Here is a 22,543-nt window from a genome sequence, read left to right as displayed (position 1 = left end):
ATGCAATATAAAATATAGTATGCTCAAAATATCCATTTTTATAAATAACTGTTTTATAATTTTTATAAATTCAATATAATATTCTCAAAATATTAGCTTTTTACATGCATTTTTTAAATAATAAGCGATAATACTCGCTGAAAAATATGGTAAAATACCTCATAGGTGAATTTTTGTATATACCAGGTCATTTTTAAAAATTCCGAGCCGGGCCTGAAATTTTTAAATCCGGGCCGGGCCTAAAAATTTAAAACCGGGCCGGGCCGTGCAAATGGTACCTCTGCAGGTCTCTGATATTGATTGGTATAATTTTAAAAAAATGATAAAACCAGGGATGCGAACCCGACAAAATTTTTGCCCGGGTTCGGTTCGGGGTATAAAAAAAAAGGTGGGTTCGGTTCGGGTTCAGGGAAATATTTTTGAACCCGGGTTTGGTTCGGGTTCGGTTGGGTTCAAGAATTTTTGAGTTGATAAAAAAAATTCTATATTTAAATCATAATAAAAAACTAGACATAAATTTGATATAAAAAATAAATTTTTTATTTTATTTATAGGCAAATATAGTTAAAAATACAAAGCATATAGTCATGTATCAATTTTAAAAATTTTATTTAGACATATTAGCATAATATCTTCCAAGAGTTGTTTACTCATCCTCGATCTATGTGGTGAAAGAATGAATTTCAAATGTGAAAAAGATCTTTCAACGCCAACCTATGTTAAATGTATTTATATGTGAAAATATGAAAAATTACCTTGGGTTGCAGGAACAGCAAATAAGATTTTAGATAAAATATATAATTCAGGGCCCAAAAATGCAAAATATTTTCCTTCTTATCTAATCTTTTATAATCGCTAAATCCAGTAATTATTGTTCCAATACTTTTCTCAGCAATCGTTGGCCCTCTTTTAAGTATTTTCTCCTGCCTTTCTTTAAGTTGTATCAATTTCTCTAAATCCTCTTCTTGTTCAATAACTTCATCGGAACTAATATCATCAGATAAAATCGGCGTTGTTAAGCTTTTAATTCGTCTCCATAAATTGACAAGATGTTTTTTCGCACAAATCTTATCATCATCACTAAGTAATACCTGTAATATTTAAGGATTATTGTTTATATTTAAATATTTCATAAAATAACAATTTTAATATAAATCTAAAATAATTAATTTACTAAGCTTTTAATTCTTGGGTCCAGGTATATGGCAGCTAAGAGAATTTCGTTCTTTATAAACCTTTCTTCTCTGTTCTTAAGACAAGAATATAGTAATTGAGCAAAATGGTTTGGATTTTTTTCCAGTTCGATGCAGCATCTTAACCATGCTGCATAAAAATCTGTCAGTGTTAACTGTTCAGATTGGAATTGTTTGGTTGCGATTTTTAGCGGTTTTAAAATTTCAACAATCGTTATTATCTCTTTCCAATCTTCAGTCAATAAATAATCAGATTGCTCTGTAAAAAAATCTTCGATATTGGGTTTTAGTAAAATCAGCCTTTCTAACATATCATGGGTTGAATGCCATCTGTGGCAGCTTAACACAGGCTTAGGGAGTTTCATATTTTTTAATAACTTTTGGTAAGTGGGATGTCTTAATTTTAAATTTAGGCTCCTAGCTTTTGCAATGGTTTCCATAATAGGTGATAATTTTATAGCATCTTGAAGTGCCAGCTGAAGTGTATGAGCTGCACACCGTACACTATAAATCGGATATGATATAATAGTTGATAAAAAAGTATTTTGTATATCATCAATATCATATTTATATACATTTACATCCATATTTTCCTCATCTGCTGATTCACTCCTTATATCATAATCAGTTTCAGGTTGCAGGAGCTTTATAGCTCTTAAAAAATTACAACCATTATCAGAAGTAATTGTGTATATTTGTTCAATATTAATTTTAAATTTTAGTAAAGTTTTTAATATATTCTCTTATATTCTCCTGTACATCTCTCTTTCAGCTCTACAATTCCAAGAGTCCTCAAATTTATAATGGACTTTGATATAAATTGAATATTTACACCAAGAATTGACCTATCTAGTCGAACTGCATCAACTTTTAAACTTATTAATTTTCCTTCTACCTCTCTCGATATTTTGTCTCTAATTGATTGGGCTGTTTTATTAATAGTTCTGGATAAATTTTCTTTGTTTATAACTAAATTGAGCCCAGATAGGAGTGGATTTATAATTCTTTGAAATCCCGAATCTTCAATAATTGATAAAGGCCGGCCATTTACAGTAACAAGTTCTAGTATAGAACTCATCAAATCATTAGATGATATATTTATACTTATATGCTTTTTTGGAAAAAAGGTTTCTATATTAATTTTAGGTTTTTTTGCCAATAACAATTCCTGATATTTGGTTTTTTCATTTAAATAATTTAAATATTCATTGTTGTGATTTCTTTCCAGGTGTCTTTCTAAATTTGACAAGTGATTACCAGACATTTTTACTTTGCAATATGAACATATTGATTTTTTTTCTATTGTATTAAGGGTAAAATGATTATCAAATATGACTTTATCTTTAATCTTAAATCTATAAAAAGAGAACAATTTTTTTAAATAGCAATGATTTCAGAATTAAAAAAGAGATATTTATAAATTTAATTTCATTTACAATATGCACTTCATTAATATCTTGTAAAAATTAAACTGAACCAAAAATAAATGATTAGCATATATAAATTTTAAAATCATTTTAATAAGTTCACAAAAACTGCCCTACATTTAACAATTTTTAAGTTAGATGTTTAGAATTTTTTAAATTAACAATATAATAATTTTTACTTTGATTTGTTAACCATTTTCTTCTAATTAATAATCTTTAAGAATAATAAGATAAAAATTTAAAAATAAATGGCGTAAATTAATTCAATTGTTTAAAATTTTTTAACACTCCAATAGGAATCGAGAATAAATTTAAAAATGGCATAAATGAATTAAGTTGCTTAAAATTTATTAACACTTCATTTAATTGGAAATTTGAAAATATAATATTTGTATTTACATATATTAATATATGATTTTAAATAATACACTGAACCCGGTTGAACCCGGGTTCAAATAAAATTCTTGGGTTCGGTTCGGGGTTTTGAAAATTTTATAAATGGGGTTCAGGTTCGGTTCGGGTTCAGAGTTTTTTTCTAAAAACCCGGGTTCACTTCTCCGGGTTCGGGTTCGGTTCGAATCCCTGGATAAAACACTAAAATATTCAAACAACTATATAAAAATATGTAAAAATATATAAAATTACTAAATAAAAATATGTATAAATAGTATCGAAGGCTCTAAAAAGAGCTTAATTTAATAATGAAAATGTACCCAAAAAACAAGTATAATTGTGTTTAAAAATTTCCAGTTGAAGTTTTTGTTTAGGAAATAAGGATTCGCGATTTTCGTTTGTTATGCTTAAAAAAAATTTGTGATAAAGTTTTTAAAAAAAATATATGTAGGACTGTATTTTGATGTTTCAAAATGTTAAATATGTTATTCCATATTTTATTTTATTTTTTTTTTCCGATCATGGGTTACTTTATTTGAATATTTACTGATATAATATAGCTTTTTTATCCTTCTTTTGCTTATCCTTAAGTACACATCAATTAAAAATAGTTTTCTTTATCCCTCTTTTGTTTTGCCTTAAGTACATAAAAATTAAATAAAGTTTTTTTTATGTCTCTCTTTTGTTTGATTTAATCACATTAAAAGTAAAACATATGGTTTTTGTGTTTTCTTTTAATCATAGGTAGTTCATACTTTTGGATTCCTTAATAAGGTGTTCAATAAATATAAATTAGATATTAAGGTCCAGGAGATCGCCCTGAATCCAAAGTTATAATTTGAGTTCGGAAAAGTATAGGGGGGAGGGTAGGTTTTATCCCCAATTATTGAGCTTTTATTTTCCCCATAAAAGGGACTAATTTTTATATTTAAATACAGTAATAATATGATTTGTTGTAACACATTTTCATAATGTGAAAAAACATTCTTATATAGTTAAATAACTTTCCATAATTTTTGTAAAAAGTATTTTAATATAAATTAAATTTTTTATTTTAAATTTTTAAAAGTTTTTAAACTTTAATGAAGACTAACATCAAAGTTATGAATCAAATAGTTTTTTTTGGACACAAGTTTAAGTGGAAAAATGAGAATTCAAAAAAAATATTTTAATAATAAAGTTTTGAAACTTTAGTGAAGACTAACGTCAAAGTTATGAATCGAATATAGTTTTTTTTATGTTATGGACATAAGTTTAAGTGGAAAAATTAGAATTTTAAAAGATATTATATAAAAAAAAATTCTAAGATTTTTACAATACCTTTTTTAAATTTAAAGCATTATTACAATATTTTAATTTTACTTTTAGTTATCCAAAGAATGGAAATCAGGATAAGAAATTTGAATAATTTCTTAAATAAATATAAGTGAAAACTCGAATTTAGGGTTTTCAGATAATTCTTATTTGTTTAGAATTTTTTATGATGAATTCGAAACACCAAAATATAAAAAACCATTTATTATTTATTTATTCTTTGTTAATAAAATATTACACAATATAAATCAATTACAAATGCAATCATTTAAAGGAATGCATCGAATTCTCTCTTCAATAAACTTTATGATGTGAGAATAAAAATTTAAAAAATTATATGTAAAATAATTGCCTAAATTACTCGTAACAATTGAAATAACTTCATTTCGGTTATTGGGTTTAGGAGAATTTGATCTATATTGATTTTTAATTACTCCGAAAAAAATTTCTATCGGATTTAATTGCGGCGAATAGGGTGGCAAAAATATGATATTTGGATAATTCTCACAAATTATCCTCGCTCGATGTTTAGGAGCATTATCCATTATAAGTAATGGATTTGATGGTAAAAGTGCGAATAATTCATCCAGGTATGCCTTGAATTTTATCGCAGTAAAAGCCCCATCTATTATTGTGAATTTTTTCAATCCACTTATTCCTATTGTGCATAGGTTACCGGAAGTTTTTTAAAATATAATGTTTTTCTCAAAATTTTCTTTCAAGTTTTTATAAGTTTTTTAAAAAAAGGATGCATTTTTCTCAACAAGTTTTTACAATAATTACGGAAAGTTAAATTGAAGTGTCGGGGCTTCCGTTATGGGTAGAATGGTTGATGGCACATCTCGATGATTTTTGGAATGCGTCATTTTAGGTTAATAAAAGCAACTACAACAATTAAATTTTATTTAATTTTAAAACCAAAAAAAAAATATAAAAAAATAAGAATTATCTGAAAACCCTAAATTCGAATTTTCTTTCACTTATGTTTATTAAGAAATTATCAAATTTCTTATCCTGATTTCCATTCTTTAGATAACTAAAAGTAACATCAATATATTGTATTGTAATAATACTTTAAATTTAAAAAATTTACAATGCATTTAAAAAAAAAATTATTTTAAAAATCTTAGAAAATTTTTATTCTCATTTTCCCACTTAAACTTGGGTCCAAAACATAAAAAAATTATATTCGAATCATAACTTTGACGTTAATTTTCATTAAAGTTTAAAAACTCTTATTATTAAAAAAAATTTAAAAAATATTATATCAAAATTTTTTTTAAATTTTATCAAAATGTTTTTACAATAATTATGGAAAGTTATTTAACTATATAAGAATGTTTTTTCACATTATGAAAATGTGTTACAAAAAATCATATTATTACTATAGACCAGAGTTTTTAAACGCGCTAACTTTTTTGGTAGCTATAGCTAATAGCGGCTACTTTTTTGTAATTATTTAATTTTTTAGCGCGCTACTTTTTTTGAAAATAGCTAATTAGCCGCTACTTCGCTACTTTTAAAAAATATAATGAAGGTAAGTATAAACATGATATTTTAAATATAATATCATAATTAATTATAATTTTTATTATTTATTATTTAATTTTGAATTTAAAATATAATTTCGATTTGTAATTTATATTTTAATTTGTATTATAAACCTAAATCACGTGTTAATTTAAAATGTCATCGCCTATGGATATCCAAATCGTTGAAAGTGATTCAGACAATGATATTAATGAAATGGAAGATACCAAGGGAAGAAAATGTTCTTAATAGCTATAATACAAATTTCCCACTCCCTAGATTTGAAATTTTTTTTAAATAAATATATAACCAAAACTGGTTTCAAATTTATTTGTTTAAAATGTAAAAAAAAATATTTCCCCAAATCAATCCAGTAGCTATAACCTCAAGAAACATTTAAAGGTAAATTGTCATTTTTACATTCTAATAATATTTATTTTATAAGACTGTTCATGAGTTTTAAGGAAATGGAGAAACATCTAAATATTTTTGGTATAGGCGACTCTACATCCAAAAAGACTAATTCAATTCAAACCAAATTAATTAATAATGCAAATGACAATATTTCTCAGAAATTGGCTGATAAAGTTATTGTTGATTTTATAATTTCAGCCAATGTCCTTAGTTGATAATCCATCATTTACCATGATAATTAAAACTCTATTTCCCTGGTACAACAATTTTATGCCGCCAGACACTTATAGTAGATAACTTTAAAATGATGAAAGATGCTTTAATAGTAGAGTTATCAGAGATATCATATATATGTACCACGGGAGATAGTTGAACACATAACAGAAGGTTAAAACTTATTTATATTTAGGTCATTGGCTAGACCCCAGAACTTTAAAAAGAAGATCTGTGGTATTAGCCCTCAAAATGATAATAGAATGCCAGACATACGATGTACTTGCAGATAAAATTATTGATAATCTGTCTTATATTAAAAATATGTATATAAGATTAAATACGTCCTTACCCTCAAGTTCTAGTGTCGAGAGATTTAAAAAGGCAAAACTTATACTTTCTGATCGTCGCTCTAGACTTGGGGATGATAATATTGAAATGATTTTATTATTAAAATGCAACAAATTACCATAAATATTTATTTTTATTACATAAAATTTTTTTATAATCAAAACTAACTATATTTTAATATTTATAAATGTTGATTTTTATATATTTACTATACAATAACATTATAAGCAAAAAATAAAAAATTTGTTTGTAAATATTTTTTATAAAAAGTAGCTAAAGCTACTTTTAAAAAATAGTAGCTAATAGCGAGCTACTTTTTTGACAAATAGCGGTAGCGCGCTACTTTTAAAAGTAGCGTTTAACAACTCTGCTATAGACAATATATTTTTGGTTCATAAATTGTTATAATTAATTTATTTTTTTTAATAAAAAAGTTTTACTTGTCTTTATAGTGTATTAGAGCGTTTTAGTTTTCTTAAATAATCTATGACTCATACTCGATCCCATGGATAGACTACAGGGGCGGACTGGTCAGTAATCCTAGTGGGAAAATCTCCCACGGGGCCTCGAGTTACAAATTTAGAGGCCTCCTTAGTAAAGAAATTTTTTTTTAATTAAATTGGCATAAAATATAAATATGTTTAAATACAAATTTTTTTAAAAAAAAATTAGAAATTTAAATAATTATTAATTTAATTATCTAAACCTATTAAAAGCACTATAAAAAAAATCATTCATTTTATTTAAAGTTTATGTTTATATATATAAAACACATTGAAAATGGACCAAAATGAAAATAATAAATAACACAAGTAAATATAAACACCATAAAAATAATTTATGTTTTTTCATATCCATATCATTTTATTTATTTATCTTAATTTAAAATGAAATTAACTATTCTAACCCAGATCTAAGTATAAGTATTAAGAAAATTTATGCCCCTCCTCCCCAACTAAAATGAGTCATATTTGTTTCACAAACATAATCCAATGTAAATGTTTAAGGATTTTTCTGGACTAGAGTGGAATTTTTACCTAAAATATATTGATTATTAATGATCTTATAATTCAAACATAACATCAACATTTTATCTGACATAGATCATTTAATATAAATAGAAAATATATAGATAACCTTGACAGCAGTTTTATTAAATAAATTCCAATTTTAAATTAAAATCTATATTTTTTATATTTATCATTGCATAAAAATATATAATAAAAAAAAGAAAATACAAAAGGGCAGCAGAAAACTTTATGATAAATCTTGCAAAGAACTAAAGATAGCTGGTGAAAATCCAAAACAGCAAAAGTTGACTTTTTTCAATATAATTACAAACTTATCAGAAACATATTCAATTCTTGAAATTTCTTTAGACTCTCCTTTATGCTACAAAAAAAGCAATAATACAACGCTGCCCGACATTGTAATTCATACCATAAAAAGTCCACATAAATCACATATTAAAAAAATAATCCATCATTATCAGATAAAGGACTTTTTGATTTATTAAGTTTTTGTTTCTATAAACAAGGGCTACAATTAAATAATATAATGTAGAATCTTGTGGTAATCTCGAGGCAAAAAAATCTATTTGGATTACTAAATAGGCTTGCGACATTTTTTCATGAATCATATAAAAGAATGGAAGCTTGGACGAATGCAAGTGTGACCGCTTATTGGTTTAAAAAAATTAAAAAGGCTTCAAAAAATTGGGGAAACAATTGGTGGGCACGCGAGAAAGCAGTTTTTCTGAATGTTAATAAAAAAGATGCGCTAATATCTACTACAATAAGTGCCTTACATTATATATATAACAAACATTCTTTTGATGCATTAAGAATCCGAGGCTTTATTAGAAAAGTTATGCAAATTTAAAACACTCCTAACGGCACAAATATTTTTGAAATAATTGGGCCTCTATCAAGATATTTACAAACAAAAAACAGATATTTTGACTGCCTGGAAAATGGTTGAAGATTCTAGATTTTCTTTAAATTCTATAAATTTCCTCCCAATACATATGGAACCTACAAATATGGCATTATCAATCAACATGTGCGTGGAAACTGAAATACCGCAGTGTAGAATTAGTCGTAAAGAAGATGTGTTTTGAGGAATGCTTAGATGAACGTCCTAATGACTCTATTAAAATTTACAGAATTGAAGTGTTTCGCGATATCATTGATAAGATAGTAACTAGTTTTACAGAAAGATTTTCGAAAAATCAACATTTAATAATTGATGCTCAATATTTCCATCCTAGAAGTTTTGATGAAATTAACAGGGAAGGTATAATTAACGATTCTTTGAAAAGAATCTCTTCGTTAGCAAGGTAGATAGGGATAAACTGCGAGAAGAACTAATTTCATTCTCTAGAATATATAGCAATTTACTCACAGAAAATTTCATCTATGATAGTGATTACATGTCTCTATGAAAAAAAGTTGCAATGGAGATTTTTTAACAAAATGCAATTTAAAATGCAAACAATGTTTGATATGTGTATATGAGACGTTATGCCGATGTAATATGCATAGATCTGCATAAACACATTTATATATAGTATATGAATATCTACTCACTTTATCTTTTTCACAAGTGTGAACAAACCTTTAGAAAATTAAAAATAGACTGCGAGCAAATATTGGACAGGATTATTTAGAAGCCTTTTGTGATGGTAGAATGGATATTATTAGAAGAAATAAAATTAAGTGAGTTCATGAATATCTGCGCAAATGTTCACCATTAATGAGAAAATTGTTAAGCTAACCTTGATGGAAATTTAACCTTAAAATAATCACAAAAGTTCATAAATTAAATTCAACTCAAAGTAAGAGTAATTCTTTTAAATGGATCATACATAAATATTAAAAAGATAAAAATTATTTTAAATTTTAACATAGTGCAGTAGATTTCAAATGTGCAGGCTGGGTAAAAGCGGGCCGTAGGCCTGCGAAGGGGGGTTAGAGGGCGAAGCCCCCAACTATGGGGCCTCTCTTAGAAATCTCCCACGGGGCCTTTAGTCTCCCTGTCCGCCCCTGATGAACTGGTGAGGTGTCACCTACTATACTACCCTTAACTTAAGCCTCGCAACTTCACATTGTTAATATGATCTATTAAAAATAGTAACGCCGTTTTAAAATATTTGCAATCCAATAATCTAGATCTGCAAATTGCAACGGCTGGTTTCCAGAAAAAATCTTTGGCCCTCAAAAGTGGCCCCCAAAAATTTTTTTGCCCCCCCCCCAATTTGAAAATTTTTTTTAGAGTTGATTATTTTTATATTTTTAATATTAATTTTGAATATTTATTCAAAAATATTCAAAAAACATGTCTATTTAGAATTGATTATTTCTATATTTTTAAAATAAATTTTGAATATTTATTCTACAAACATGTCTAGTTTGTAAATTTTTTTCTATCCTGTTTTATTTTTACCCAATATTAAATTATCATTCATTCATTTTTTTTTCATTTTTTTTTGTTGTGTATAACATTCTCTATAGGTATCACATTTATATTATAATATATAACCAGTTATTTTATTTTACAGCGTTTATTTTAAAAGAAGAAACAATCAGTTATTAACTCTTATTTTAAGTTAAAGTTAAACAAATGTCAAACAACATCATCTCTACAAACTACTAGTAATACTACATCAGAAATTTCAGAAACTTATTCTTCTCATAGTTAGTATAAATTTATATTATTATTTCATGACTTATACGATATTGATATAGGGCAATACCTATATATTATTATTTCATATATATTTATTTTATATAAGATAAGAAACAGACATTTATTATTAATATTATCATTTTTGTATAATAATTTTAATTATTAAAATAAATATATTCACTCATATTTCAAGATATGAATGAAACTAATAATCTAGAAAATGATCCTCACTACACTCAGGAGGAGGAAGATGGTAAATAGTTTAAAATTTAACCCAAATTTTTCTATTTATATATTTTTGACAATATCAATAGGAGTAGGAGATTATGGTGTTTCATTATTACATTTTGATTTTAAAACAAATAAAGACGAAGAAGAGACTCAATCATCTTCATCTAGCAGCTCAGTCTATCATTGTCAAGAGGCAACTAGTAATTGATTTATAAATATCAAAATATTATTTTTTTTTGTTAATCTTTAAAGATATAATGTTTATGACCTTTTTCTAGTTTTTAATACTGAATATCTATAATTTTACTGATCAACTTTACTGATAATCTTCATCAGGGTTGGGCACTACAGTTAGCAAATACTTGTATCTTAAATACAAGATAAATTTTGTGTTTGTTCATTTTCAGCATGCCCTTCCTTCGCCCATCCTGATGACCATTATTATTTATAACCCTTTCCCTCATTACAATTTATTAATTATAATATTTTTAGTGCCAAAAAAGTCCTCTAATGGTTCAATTCAAATCCCAGGTGACCTTGGCCAGAATAAACCAAATCAAATTAAACAATTACGCGAAAAAAGATATCCATGGGCAAAGATCATTTCAAAAATCATGGTATAGAGGCCGAGACTGGTTGGAGTATAGTGTAGAAGCTGGCGCTGCCTTTTGTTTTCCATGTAGGAAATACTTGTGTAATCCAAGTGATGAATTTGGACAAACGGGATTCAGAAATTGGAAAAATGCGTTAGCTGCCAAGAAGGGACTGCTAAAACACGAGAGCTCAAAAGCTCATTTAAATTCAATTACAATATGGCATGATAAAAATCATAATATAAACAAAGGTACAGAAATAACTAAAATGTTGGGGGGGGGGGGTGATCAAATTAATCGTAATCAATATTATATTAAATCAATATTTGATTTGATGCTATTTCTTAGCATACAAGAGCTACCTTTCCGTGGGACTGGTTCAACAAATATTACGGATGCTGCAAAAGATGAAAGCATAATTTATTCTTCTGGGCTATTTATAGCAATGTTTTCCTACACCATCCAAAAAGACCCTGAATTAAATAAAATTATGAAATTGATACCCCAAAACGCCCAGTATACATCACCACAGATTCAAAACGAAGTAATATCCATTATGGCAGATATGGTGCTTGAACATATTTCAGACAAATATAATAAAAGCGGATGCCTTTTTTTTGTCTTAAGGCTGATGAGACAAAAGATGCTTCAGGTTGTGAAAACCTGAGCATAATAATTCGCTATATTTTTTCTGGAGAAATCCAAGAAAATTTAATAGGAATCATTAATTTAGAGTGTCTTTATGCTGATTAAGCATTACAGATTGCATTTTAAAGCAACTTAATGATCTAAATATTAATTCAGCTAATATAATAAGCCAGGCATATGATGGTGCAAACGTTATGTCTGGCCGAAATGGAGGAGTGCAAACACTTCTTCAAAAAAAAATTAATAGAAATGTTCCTTTTATACATTGCTACAACCACAAGTTGCATCTTGTGGTTCAAAATTGGTATAATAATATTGTTATTATTTCTAATTTTTTAAATTTATCAAATGCATTGTATAATTTTTTCAGGCGTTTTAACGTATCCTGTAAATATACAGGCCACACCCTTAAGAGACTTTTAGACCAGAGGTGGACAGGTCATTTGGAAACATCTCGCATTATTTATGAGAATTTTGAGGCTATTGGTAAAGTATTATTTTACTTTTCTAATAGAACTCTTAATTCAGAGGTTTTAATTCATGATTCAGTCGAAGCTTCTGGTCTTTTATCTCAATGTATTAATATAAATTACATTATATTAGCCATCATAATTTATGAGATATTAATTACTATAGATCCACTAAATAAGTATCTACAATCAGTAGGTACTAATCTAGTGGATGCTAAAAATTGTATTGATTCTACTATCAATATATTAAAAAATAAAAGAAGTGATAATTCTTTTGCTTTGATTATGATTAAGGCTGAAAAACTTTTATCAAAATTTAATCTTACTCCCCAAAAATCATCACGGCTACGTAAAACGCTAAAAATTTCCAAGATTTTTTAGTTGATAGCAAACTAGAATTCAATTGTGAAAAAGACTCCAATTGGAATTCTTTAAAAAGGATATATTATGAAATTATAGATAACTTTGTGGATCGTTTTTTAGATCGATTTACAGAAGATGATTTTAATCTTTTTTCATCTTTTAATACATTGTCCCCCCTTGACCCTGATTATTTTTTATCAGATAAAATGGCCCCATTAAAATCCCTGTTAAACTTAAATATGGAAACACTGCATCATGAAATGAAGATAGCAAAAGGATTGCTAGCTTCGGAAGCTAAAGAAAATCATAATTTTGAAAATATCTTACATATTATGTATAAAAAAAAATATAATCATGCATTTAAAGAATTATATAAATGCTACTCAGCAGCGATAATCATTGGGATATCAACGGCTTCTTGTGAGGCCTCGTTCTCTACATTAAAGAGAGTTTTATCGAGCAGTAGAGAGTCTATGAAGGATAAACGTAAACAAAATTTCGTATTAATGGCGTATGAAAAAAGAATAACGCAGAATTTATCTTTTAGTTCATTTATATTAAAATTTAAAAATAAAAATCGCCGTATTCTATTATAGTAATATTTTGTTTTGTATATGCATATTATAGTATTATTTTGTTTTGTATATTCATATATAGTATTATTTTGTTATTAAATTTTTAATAAAAATAGGAAAAAATTTCTATGAATGCGTAATTATTTGTTTGATTTTAAAAAAATAGTGCTCCCCCCAGTAAGCACTTGGCACCCCTAAGTGAAAATCCCTGGCTACGGCCCTGTATTTAAGTTTTCAATAAAGAGTTTATAAATGAAGAACCTTGGTACATTAATTATCCTTAGCCTGCAGCTAAAATCCTGTAAAGTAATTTTCATGGTCCCGACTTTAAAAAAATTTCGCTATACGAGTCCGACCCTAGCCCGCGTAAGCAGGAATTTTTAGAATTATTCTAAGAGTTATTTAAGAATATTTTAAGTTTCAGAAAATTTAAAATATTGACAATTTTTAATAAACAAATTTAAATATAAATTAATAATAAAATATTAAATGTATATTATATCTTTGTAAAAAATATTCTTAAGAATTATTGCAACTATAAAAACTTTCAAATTATTCATGGAAAAAATATGGTGTATTAAAAAATGTGAAAAAATAGAATTAAGATATATGTGATAAATTTATAATGTAAAATTCAATCTTCTTTAGGATAAGCTAATTTTCCAAAGATCGATCATTGCTTGGTATCAATTTCCTATGTATTAAAAAGGGCTAACAGCTCAATCTGTTTTCAGAGATAGAACTTCTCAGTAGTGTTTTTAAAGGGGTCAATTTGAACAACTTAATGACAAACTTATTATTTTATCCAGAAAAATATTATGCAAGCCTAAAGATTTTGCTCATAGATGGTACAAAATTTTAGAGATTTCTTAGCGAAAACTCGAGACTTAGAGCAATATTTCATCCAGAAAAATATTACACAAGTCATAAGATTTTGCTCATAGATGGCACAAATGTTTGGACATCCATTAGCGAAATCTCGCTGCTTAGGCAATATTTTTCTAACAAACTTTAGCTATTTACAACACTAATTCTCCTATATGTATTTATCCGTTAGAGAAGAAAATGGTAATGATTTTGATATATTAGGAAAATAGTCTAGATTTTTTAGAACATTTTAAATCATATTTAACCTTTCATACTATAGTTTAAAGCTAGTAATGTATCATGGGATACCTTAACATACTCAAAAATCTGTCAAATATTTTAAAAAATTTCTATCAAATTTTGAAATAGATTCGGAAGGATTCTGAGGTAATAATATCTGCAGATTTGTAAGTGCTGCCTTATTAACCAAGAAACTTTAATTCATTTGAGGTATCCAAGATGGAAATAAGGAGATTTATTTTATAACTACTAACCCTATTTTAATATTGGAGCGATAGGCTTGCCTTGCTGCTAGACAAATATTAAATTCATAGAACTTGCTTTTGGCTCAACAATGACATATTTTATTACATTTTCCCTAATTTCCTTAAGTTTCAATTGAGCTATTCTCATAGTTTTGACTAGATCAGTGAAAAAATTCAAATGAAAAGGTGAGAACCAAGGAAAATTAGAAATTTTAATTGATAGAATAAATTAGTAGCGTATTTATTTCTGCTGTAAATGTGATGTAAATTGGAATACATATGCGAAAAGAGATAGAAATTAGTAATATTTTTGAAAAATATTTTAGAAAAATATTTTAGCCGGCATCTGAAATTTTTGGTTGGGATAGGGATTGTCCCCCTGCCCCCTCCCCGCCTCGCAAGCGCATGGAGCCCAAAGATTCAAATTATTTTAGAATTAGAATTTGTGTATATTTATTCACAAATTGCCACCTAAATTGTCAAATAAAGTTGCAAAACCGAATATATGACATTTAATTTAATTTATATATAATAATAATGAAAATATTAAAGAGACATATCTTTAGAATCAGAATATGAATTGTTATAATATTTAAGTAGTCACAAAGTGTTAATTTAGAACTAGGAAATGGAAATTACGTAAATGAATAAATTATGTAAGATTAAAAATAATAGTGTGATTCTGATTGAATTTCGCAAGAATTTTAATTAAAAATTAAATCTCGAAAATTACGCGAATTTAGTGAAAAACAAATATATAAACCATTTTTAATGTAAAATTAAAATATTGGCCTAAATAATTTTTTATAATCCGCGAATGTTTTGTGATTCTTAAAAGTTTTACAAATCGTGAATATTTAATCATTTTATCATTAAAATCTTATCATTTGTAAAATATTTACGAGAAAAATGGCAAATGAATATGATAAAATACAAATTTCTGTGGTAATAGCGACTTAAAATTGAATATAGAAATGGAGAATTTAACAATACTTTTGAAAATTTAATGGAAGATTCGGGACATGTTTAGTATCTCTAAAAACTCACAAAGGTTGTGCATTTCTTAAAACTTTTGTTTATTTAGGACACAGCCTTATATTTTAATTTATAATAAAAATGATCTTAGTTAATAAAATTTTCATATTTAATGATGAAAAAAGTAAAAACTTACCCGCCCGACATTCCGTTTAATAATAACCCGCCCGTTGCAGACTTGTAATTTAACGTTCTTTATTAGCGATCTTGAAATACCATAAATATACACTATTTTCGTTTATCAAATTTAAAAAGTTCTTTAATTTTCGAAGACATTTAAAAAAAATAATAATAATTCGCTTTAAATTGGGAATTAAATGTTAATGGTTTCCAATTCTGATATTCCTACAAGTACTTTGAGAAAATAATGATATGCAAAAAATTTAAAATAAAAATTTTATGGTTAATTTTTTCCCCAAAATTTTAAGCAAAAATCTTTCAAAAAAACTGAATATTTTTTTTGAAGATAAAGATTTTCTTTTTAAAAAATTGTAATTACAAAAATCGTAAATAATATTTATAAAATTTGAATTTAAGCAAAATTTGATCAAAAATCCTGTTTGAGCTCTTTACGAGATCAAAATTTTTTTAATTGATTTTGTGAAACGTTGTTGTAATTAGATGTGGGGGGGGGGGCAGGCATAATAATTTATTCAGTTCCCGCCTCATCATGCTGGCGAAAAAAATTAATCCCGCAGCTCAAATTTTTAAACAAACCAGCTCATTCCTGCTGAAAGGCAACGTTTTTTATATGTCATGTGGAAATAGCAAAATATCATTTTTTTAACTTTGCAAAGAATTATTAATATTTTACAGACCTGCAAAAGTCAAAATTCTAAAATTTTTCATTTTTAAGTCCGGTGTGATGTTGCAAAAATACACTATTTAAAAATCTATTTGGCTTTTTTTACCGGTCCAACTTTGAAAAAGTACTCTAGTCAATGGTGTAGACAGAGGGGGAATAAAAAAATATGATTAAATACATTTATATTGATACGAAAATTTGCTTTCATTTCAAATTGATAAAATCCATTTCAAATTCTATAAAATAGGAAATTTCATCTTTTTTAAAAAAGTGAGTAAAAAATTTATTTTTGAATTAACAATATTTAATGCACAAAAAATTTAAAAAAGACGCCTCCCAAAGAGGCTATAATTGGTATGGGATTGACATTTAATCTTTTCGGATTTCAATTGTAAAGGGCACTTGATATTAATATTATTTTATTGAACAATCGCTCAACAGAGCTTGAGGCAAATACCAGAGGTACCATTTACCAGAGTTGTTAAAGTAGCGCGCTATCTTTTTTGGTAGCTATAGCTAATAGCCGCTACTTTTTTTTAAATATTTAATTTTTTAGCGCGCTACTTTTTTAAAAAGTGGCTAAGTAGCGCGCTACTTCGCTACTTTTTTAAAAAGTGGCTAAGTAGCGCGCTACTTCGCTACTTTAAAAAAATATAATGAATGTAAGTATAAACATGATAATTTAAATATAATATCATAATTAATTATAATTTTTATATATTATTTAATTTTGAAATTTAAATATATTTTCAATTTTTAATTTGTATTTTCAATCTGTGTTAATAATCTAAAATGGCATCGCCCATGGATAACCAAATCCTTGAAAGTGATTCGGACATGGAAGATTCAATGGAAGAAAATGTACTTAATAGCTCTAATAACGATTTCCCATTCCCTAATTTGAAAAATTTTTTAAAATAAATATTAAAACAAAATCTGGATTCAAATTCCTGTGCTTAAAATGTAAAAAAAATATATCATCAAATCAATCGAGCAGCTATAACCTGAAGAAACACTTAAAGGTAAATTGTTATTTTTACATTATAATATTATTTATTTTATTAGACTGTTCACGCCAATTGCTATAAGGAAATAGAGAAACATATAAAAAAAATTTGGTATAGGAGAATCTTCATTCAAAAAGACAAATACTATCCAAACCAAATTAACTGATAATAAATATGCCAATATTTCACAAAAATTGGCTGATAAAGTAATTGTTGATTTTATTATTGACACAGTTCAGCCATTGGTTGATAATCCATCATTTACTATGATGATTAAAACTTTATCCGCTGGCACAACAGTTTAATGTCGCCAGACATAAATGAATAAAATAGCCGACAACTTCAAAGTGATGAAAGATGCTCTAATAGTAGAGTTATCAGATATATCTTATGTATGTACCACGGCAGATAGTTGGACACATAACAGAAGGTAAAAACTTATTTATATTTATAAATTGATCTGATTAAATATTTATAGAACTTATTTGGGAATCACAGGCCATTGGTTAGACCCTATGACTTTAAAAAGAAGATCTGTAGCCTTAGCCCTTAAAAAGATTATAGGATGCCAGACATATGACGTACTTGCAAATAAAATTATTGACATCCACAAGTCTTTTAGGATTCATAATAAAGTTTACAAGATGGTTACTGATAATGGGTCTAATTACCTGAAGGCATTTAGGTTATATCACAAATTTATTTATAATATTTATTTTAAGTTATGATTTTTTGGGCAGTAAATTAATCAGAATGGAATGGTTATTATTTAATCTATAAAATATTTAGTATTTTAATATTTCACATTATTTATAGAATTTTTATTAACTAAATACACACATATTTTAGTAATATTATGATTATCATAATTTATATCAAATTATAAATAAAATTAGTGAAATTAACTAATAAAATATAAAACAGAGGTGGATTATTTCATTAATTTTTATTGTACAGTGTCATTGAGCTAATCTAACATTTAATAAGATATGGTTATTGAATATTTCATGGATGATTAGATTTTTACTATATTTATTTCTTATTGATTAATTGCCATCAATTTATATACAGTACAGGGAATTCATTCAATGTATTCATTTGATAAAATACTTTTGCTTAGTTTCATTATAATTCCTGAGGTTCAAAATTTAGAATACTAAGAAATGATTTTTCCACACCATTTTTGATAAATATTACTAGACATTTCTATTAAAACTGGATGAATAATTTAATTTGTCATATTTAATATGAATATAGAATATTTGTGAGGATAATGCTGAAGATGAGATACAGAATGATAGTCAACATGTATTGGAAGAGGAGGAAATAGGTGTTGATACCAATGATATTAATGAGATCTTAGAAGAAGGTTTAAATTATTTTATAATACATGTTAATCTAATCAATATTCTATAGGATCTTCAACTAACTCCACAATGTTACCCAGCCATCAGAGATGCTCCTGTCATAATTTTAATTTGATAGCAACAGTAGATGCTGAAGAAGCTTTAAATGATGAAGATTTTAAAAGGGTGTCAAGATCGACATTTTATAAATGTCAAACTTTATGGAATAAGCAGAATAAATCTCCTAAAAGTTCTGACATGTTTAAAAAAAAATTAGGGAGGTATTTATTAACCCCTAATCGTACAAGATGGAATTCTGTATACCAAGCAATAAAACTAATCGCTTTTTTTCTGGAGGAAAGAAGATTAGAGATTAATTATCTCTGTGATCTTGTTGAAATTGAATATATTAACGATGAAGAGCATACATTTATAAAAGAGTATACAGAAGTAATTCTAATTAATAATGATTCATTTCCAAATCAAATATTTATTTATATTGCTTATTTTTTTATAATCTAAACTAACTATATTTTTATATTTATAAATGTTGATTTTTATATATTATTTATTATACATTTACATTATAAGCAAAAAAAAAATAAAAAAAATTTGTTTCATTTGTTTCTAAATTTTTTTTTATAAAAAGTAGCTAAAGCTACTTTTGAAAAAAAGTAGCTAATAGCGCGCTACTTTTTTTGACAAATAGCTATAGCGGTAGCGCGCTACTTTTAAAAATAGCGTTTAACAACTCTGCCATTTACACGGCCCTACCTAAATTTTTTTTCAAAAATTTTATTCGGCCCGAGTTTTATATTTTCAGGGCTGACCCGGGCCGGGCATATTTAAAAAATATAAAAAATGTCATGGCCCGTGTACCCGAGCCGGGCTTTAGGCCTGCAGGTTAAAAATCAGCTATTGTAACCGTTTTCCATTTACAAATATTCTATCTTATATTGGTATCAAATTTTCCAAATATATCACAAGTATCTTTGACTAATTTTTTATGCCACCGCTATTAAAGTATCAATACCGCCATATCAAATCATATATTTTGAAAAATGATAAAAAGGATTTTTTTAGACAGTAAATTTTTTTTCTAAATATTTCGATTATTTAATTTTTTTATTATAATTGCTTTGGTATCACTCTTCACAGTAGTAATTTGAGGAGTAATCGGTCACTCATTTTGTGCTTTTAAATTTTCGATCTCTGATGATAACCTTTTTTTTATACTCTTTACCAAGAGGACACTTGTTTTCTCCTGGAAAAATTACTTACCCTAAAACAAATTTTTAAAAAAGGGATAAACATGCCAATTTTAGTATGTAAAGAAAATAACAGAACTTTTGAATAGTGTGGATGATTAGAGAGCCAAGTAAAATTTACTCCCCCATTCGCCCCCAGTGGCCCATTGATAAAAATTTTCGGCCCCCATAAATGGGCAGGGGCACCAAATTTTAAAAAATATTAGTTATTGAATTATAATAAGCCAATAACAATTAAATCTAAATGAAAAGAGAAGAGAAGAGAAGAGAAGAGAAGAGAAGAGAAGAGAAGAGAAGAGAAGAGAAGAGAAGAGAAGAGAAGAGAAGAGAAGAGAAGAGAGAGAGAGAAGAGAAGAAGAAGAGAAGAGAAGAGAAGAGAAGAGAAGAGAGAGAGAAGAGAAGAGAAGAGAAGAGAAGAGAAGAGAAGAGAAGAGAAGAGAAGAGAAGAGAAGAGAAGAGAAGAGAAGAGAAGAGAAGAGAAGAGAAGAGAAGATTCACAGAAAAATTATAGTTAAAATTTTATTTAGCCAAATTAATTGGACAAACAAAAAAATACTTATAAAAATATTGGCTATAAAATATCCATTCACTCCTTAACCATTAAATGAAAAAATAACGAACAATATTATTCCTCGGTAAAAAGACGCTAGTGTTGGTGAACTCGTCAGTTCCCGTGATCATTCTTCTCAACCTCTTATTGAACATGGTAAGTCAGTCAATGTTAGCGAGATTTTTATTAATTAAAATATTAAGATAAATTATAGATAATAATTACAAATTACTTCCTGCTAGTGCTGTGAAGTAACGTCAAAAAAGTAATGTCGTACTAACGTTACTTTTTTGAAGAAAAGGAACGTCATTCGTTATCTTCTTCTAGAGGTAACGAGTAACGGTAACGCATTTCTTTTTTTTGAGTAACGGTAACGCAAAACATATTTTATTGTATTATTTTATTTATTTTTTAATTCTTAATATTAATAATTTAAGTCGAGTTTTAATTCATATCAACCACTTCTTTTATATTTATTTTAAATTCTCGTTAAATTTTCTGTCAAAATTAATATTCAATCAAAATTCAAAAGTAAATGTTAATAAAGATATTATTATTCTTATAATTTATTTTAAGAATATTATGTCCATAGTACTTCTTCAGATGATGATTTAACCCTTCTCTGGTCCCAATTTGAAATATATTTAAAACCAATAAAGAAAATTAATGGAAGTCTACACTTTGTAAATGTAAATTATAATCCCAACACAATTATTTCAACCTCAATGTCCAACAGATCAGACTTAAAAAAGCATTTCAAGGTAAAAAGATGAATTTTAATATCGAATCGGCTCAGATATTTAGCGTTTTCCAAAAATATCGGATCGGTTCCATACCTGTAAAATACCGATCCGGTCTTTTTATTTGTTATTTTATGTTATGTATATTTATTTTACATTATTATAATATTTTCTAAATATTTTTTTTTAAACAATGCAAATGCACAACACCCTCTAAATTTTATTCTTTTTTTAAATAGATATATAGTATTTTAAAAGCTCCGTGAAGTTGGCCGAACATTTGGAAGCACTAACGATGAATCATATGTCATTTTTTAGTGCTTCGTTAGTGCTTATTAGTGCTTCAATCCGTATAGTAGCCGAATTTAAGGGAAAAAAAGTTACAAGCAAAAATAAAAATTTGTGCCAATTTCACGCTTAAAAGTTGACGGAAAGCACTAACGATAAAACTTCTATCATTTTTTAGTGCTTAGTTAGTAGAGGTTAGTGCTTCAATCACTTTTGTAGCCGAAATTAAGAATAAAAAGTTATTGGCGAAAAAAACAAAAATAAACAAATATTGGCGATGTGCCAAAACATAAACTAGAGTAGTACTAAACATTCGGTTTTCGCCATTATTTAGTGCTTAATTAATGTATTTAAATTCCGTTATTAATTTGGTTAACCGCCATATGGAAAAAAAGTTATAAGCTAAATAAAAATTATGACGTCACGATTTAAGCGTGAAGTTGGCCGAACTTTTGGAAGCACTAACGATGAAACTTATATCATTCTTTAGTGCTTCGTTAGTAGAGGTTAGTGCTTCAATCACATTTGTAGCCGAATTTAAGAATAAAAAGTTATTGGCGAAAAAAACAAAAATAAACAAATATTGGTGACGTGCCAAAACAAAAACTAGAGTAGTACTAAACATCCGATTTTCGCCATTATTTAGAGCTCAATTAGTAAATTTGAATTCCGTAATTAATTTGGATAACCGTCATATGACAAAATCGTAATATGCTAAATAAATATTTAGAGGTCAAATTTTGGCCAGAA

At 26.9% G+C, this 22,543-nt stretch overlaps 3 protein-coding genes and 1 long non-coding RNA gene across 4 annotated transcripts in view; 2 read left to right on the top strand and 2 right to left on the bottom strand.

The window, feature by feature from the left end:
* The window catches only part of LOC135930386 (sodium leak channel NALCN-like), an 82,956-nt gene that overhangs the window by 48,561 nt on the left and 11,852 nt on the right, over window positions 1-22,543 (bottom strand). The window lies entirely within an intron of this gene.
* Window positions 586-5,193, bottom strand: LOC135929709 (uncharacterized). The gene is made up of 4 exons (XM_065466413.1): window positions 5,111-5,193; window positions 1,175-1,847; window positions 756-1,091; window positions 586-714 (listed from the first exon to the last, which is right to left on the bottom strand). The coding sequence occupies exons 1-4, from the start codon at window positions 5,191-5,193 to the stop codon at window positions 586-588; spliced, it is 1,221 nt and encodes a 406-aa protein (XP_065322485.1).
* LOC135929708 (uncharacterized) lies at window positions 10,636-16,989 on the top strand. The gene is made up of 5 exons (XM_065466412.1): window positions 10,636-10,775; window positions 10,891-10,953; window positions 11,246-11,616; window positions 11,695-11,890; window positions 16,924-16,989. The coding sequence occupies exons 1-5, from the start codon at window positions 10,743-10,745 to the stop codon at window positions 16,987-16,989; spliced, it is 729 nt and encodes a 242-aa protein (XP_065322484.1). The 5' UTR covers window positions 10,636-10,742.
* LOC135929277 (uncharacterized) lies at window positions 18,182-19,130 on the top strand. Its single transcript, XR_010572549.1, has 3 exons — window positions 18,182-18,286; window positions 18,859-18,970; window positions 19,018-19,130. It is a non-coding gene; the product is annotated as an uncharacterized LOC135929277 (long non-coding RNA).

This window comes from Gordionus sp. m RMFG-2023, chromosome 5, assembly GCF_954871325.1.
Source record: "Gordionus sp. m RMFG-2023 chromosome 5, tfGorSpeb1-WG-v2, whole genome shotgun sequence".
NCBI lineage: Eukaryota > Metazoa > Nematomorpha > Gordioida > Chordodea > Parachordodidae > Gordionus > Gordionus sp. m RMFG-2023.
The sequence above is the reverse complement of the archived record's forward strand: the minus strand, read 5'-3'. Positions and strand labels throughout refer to the sequence as shown.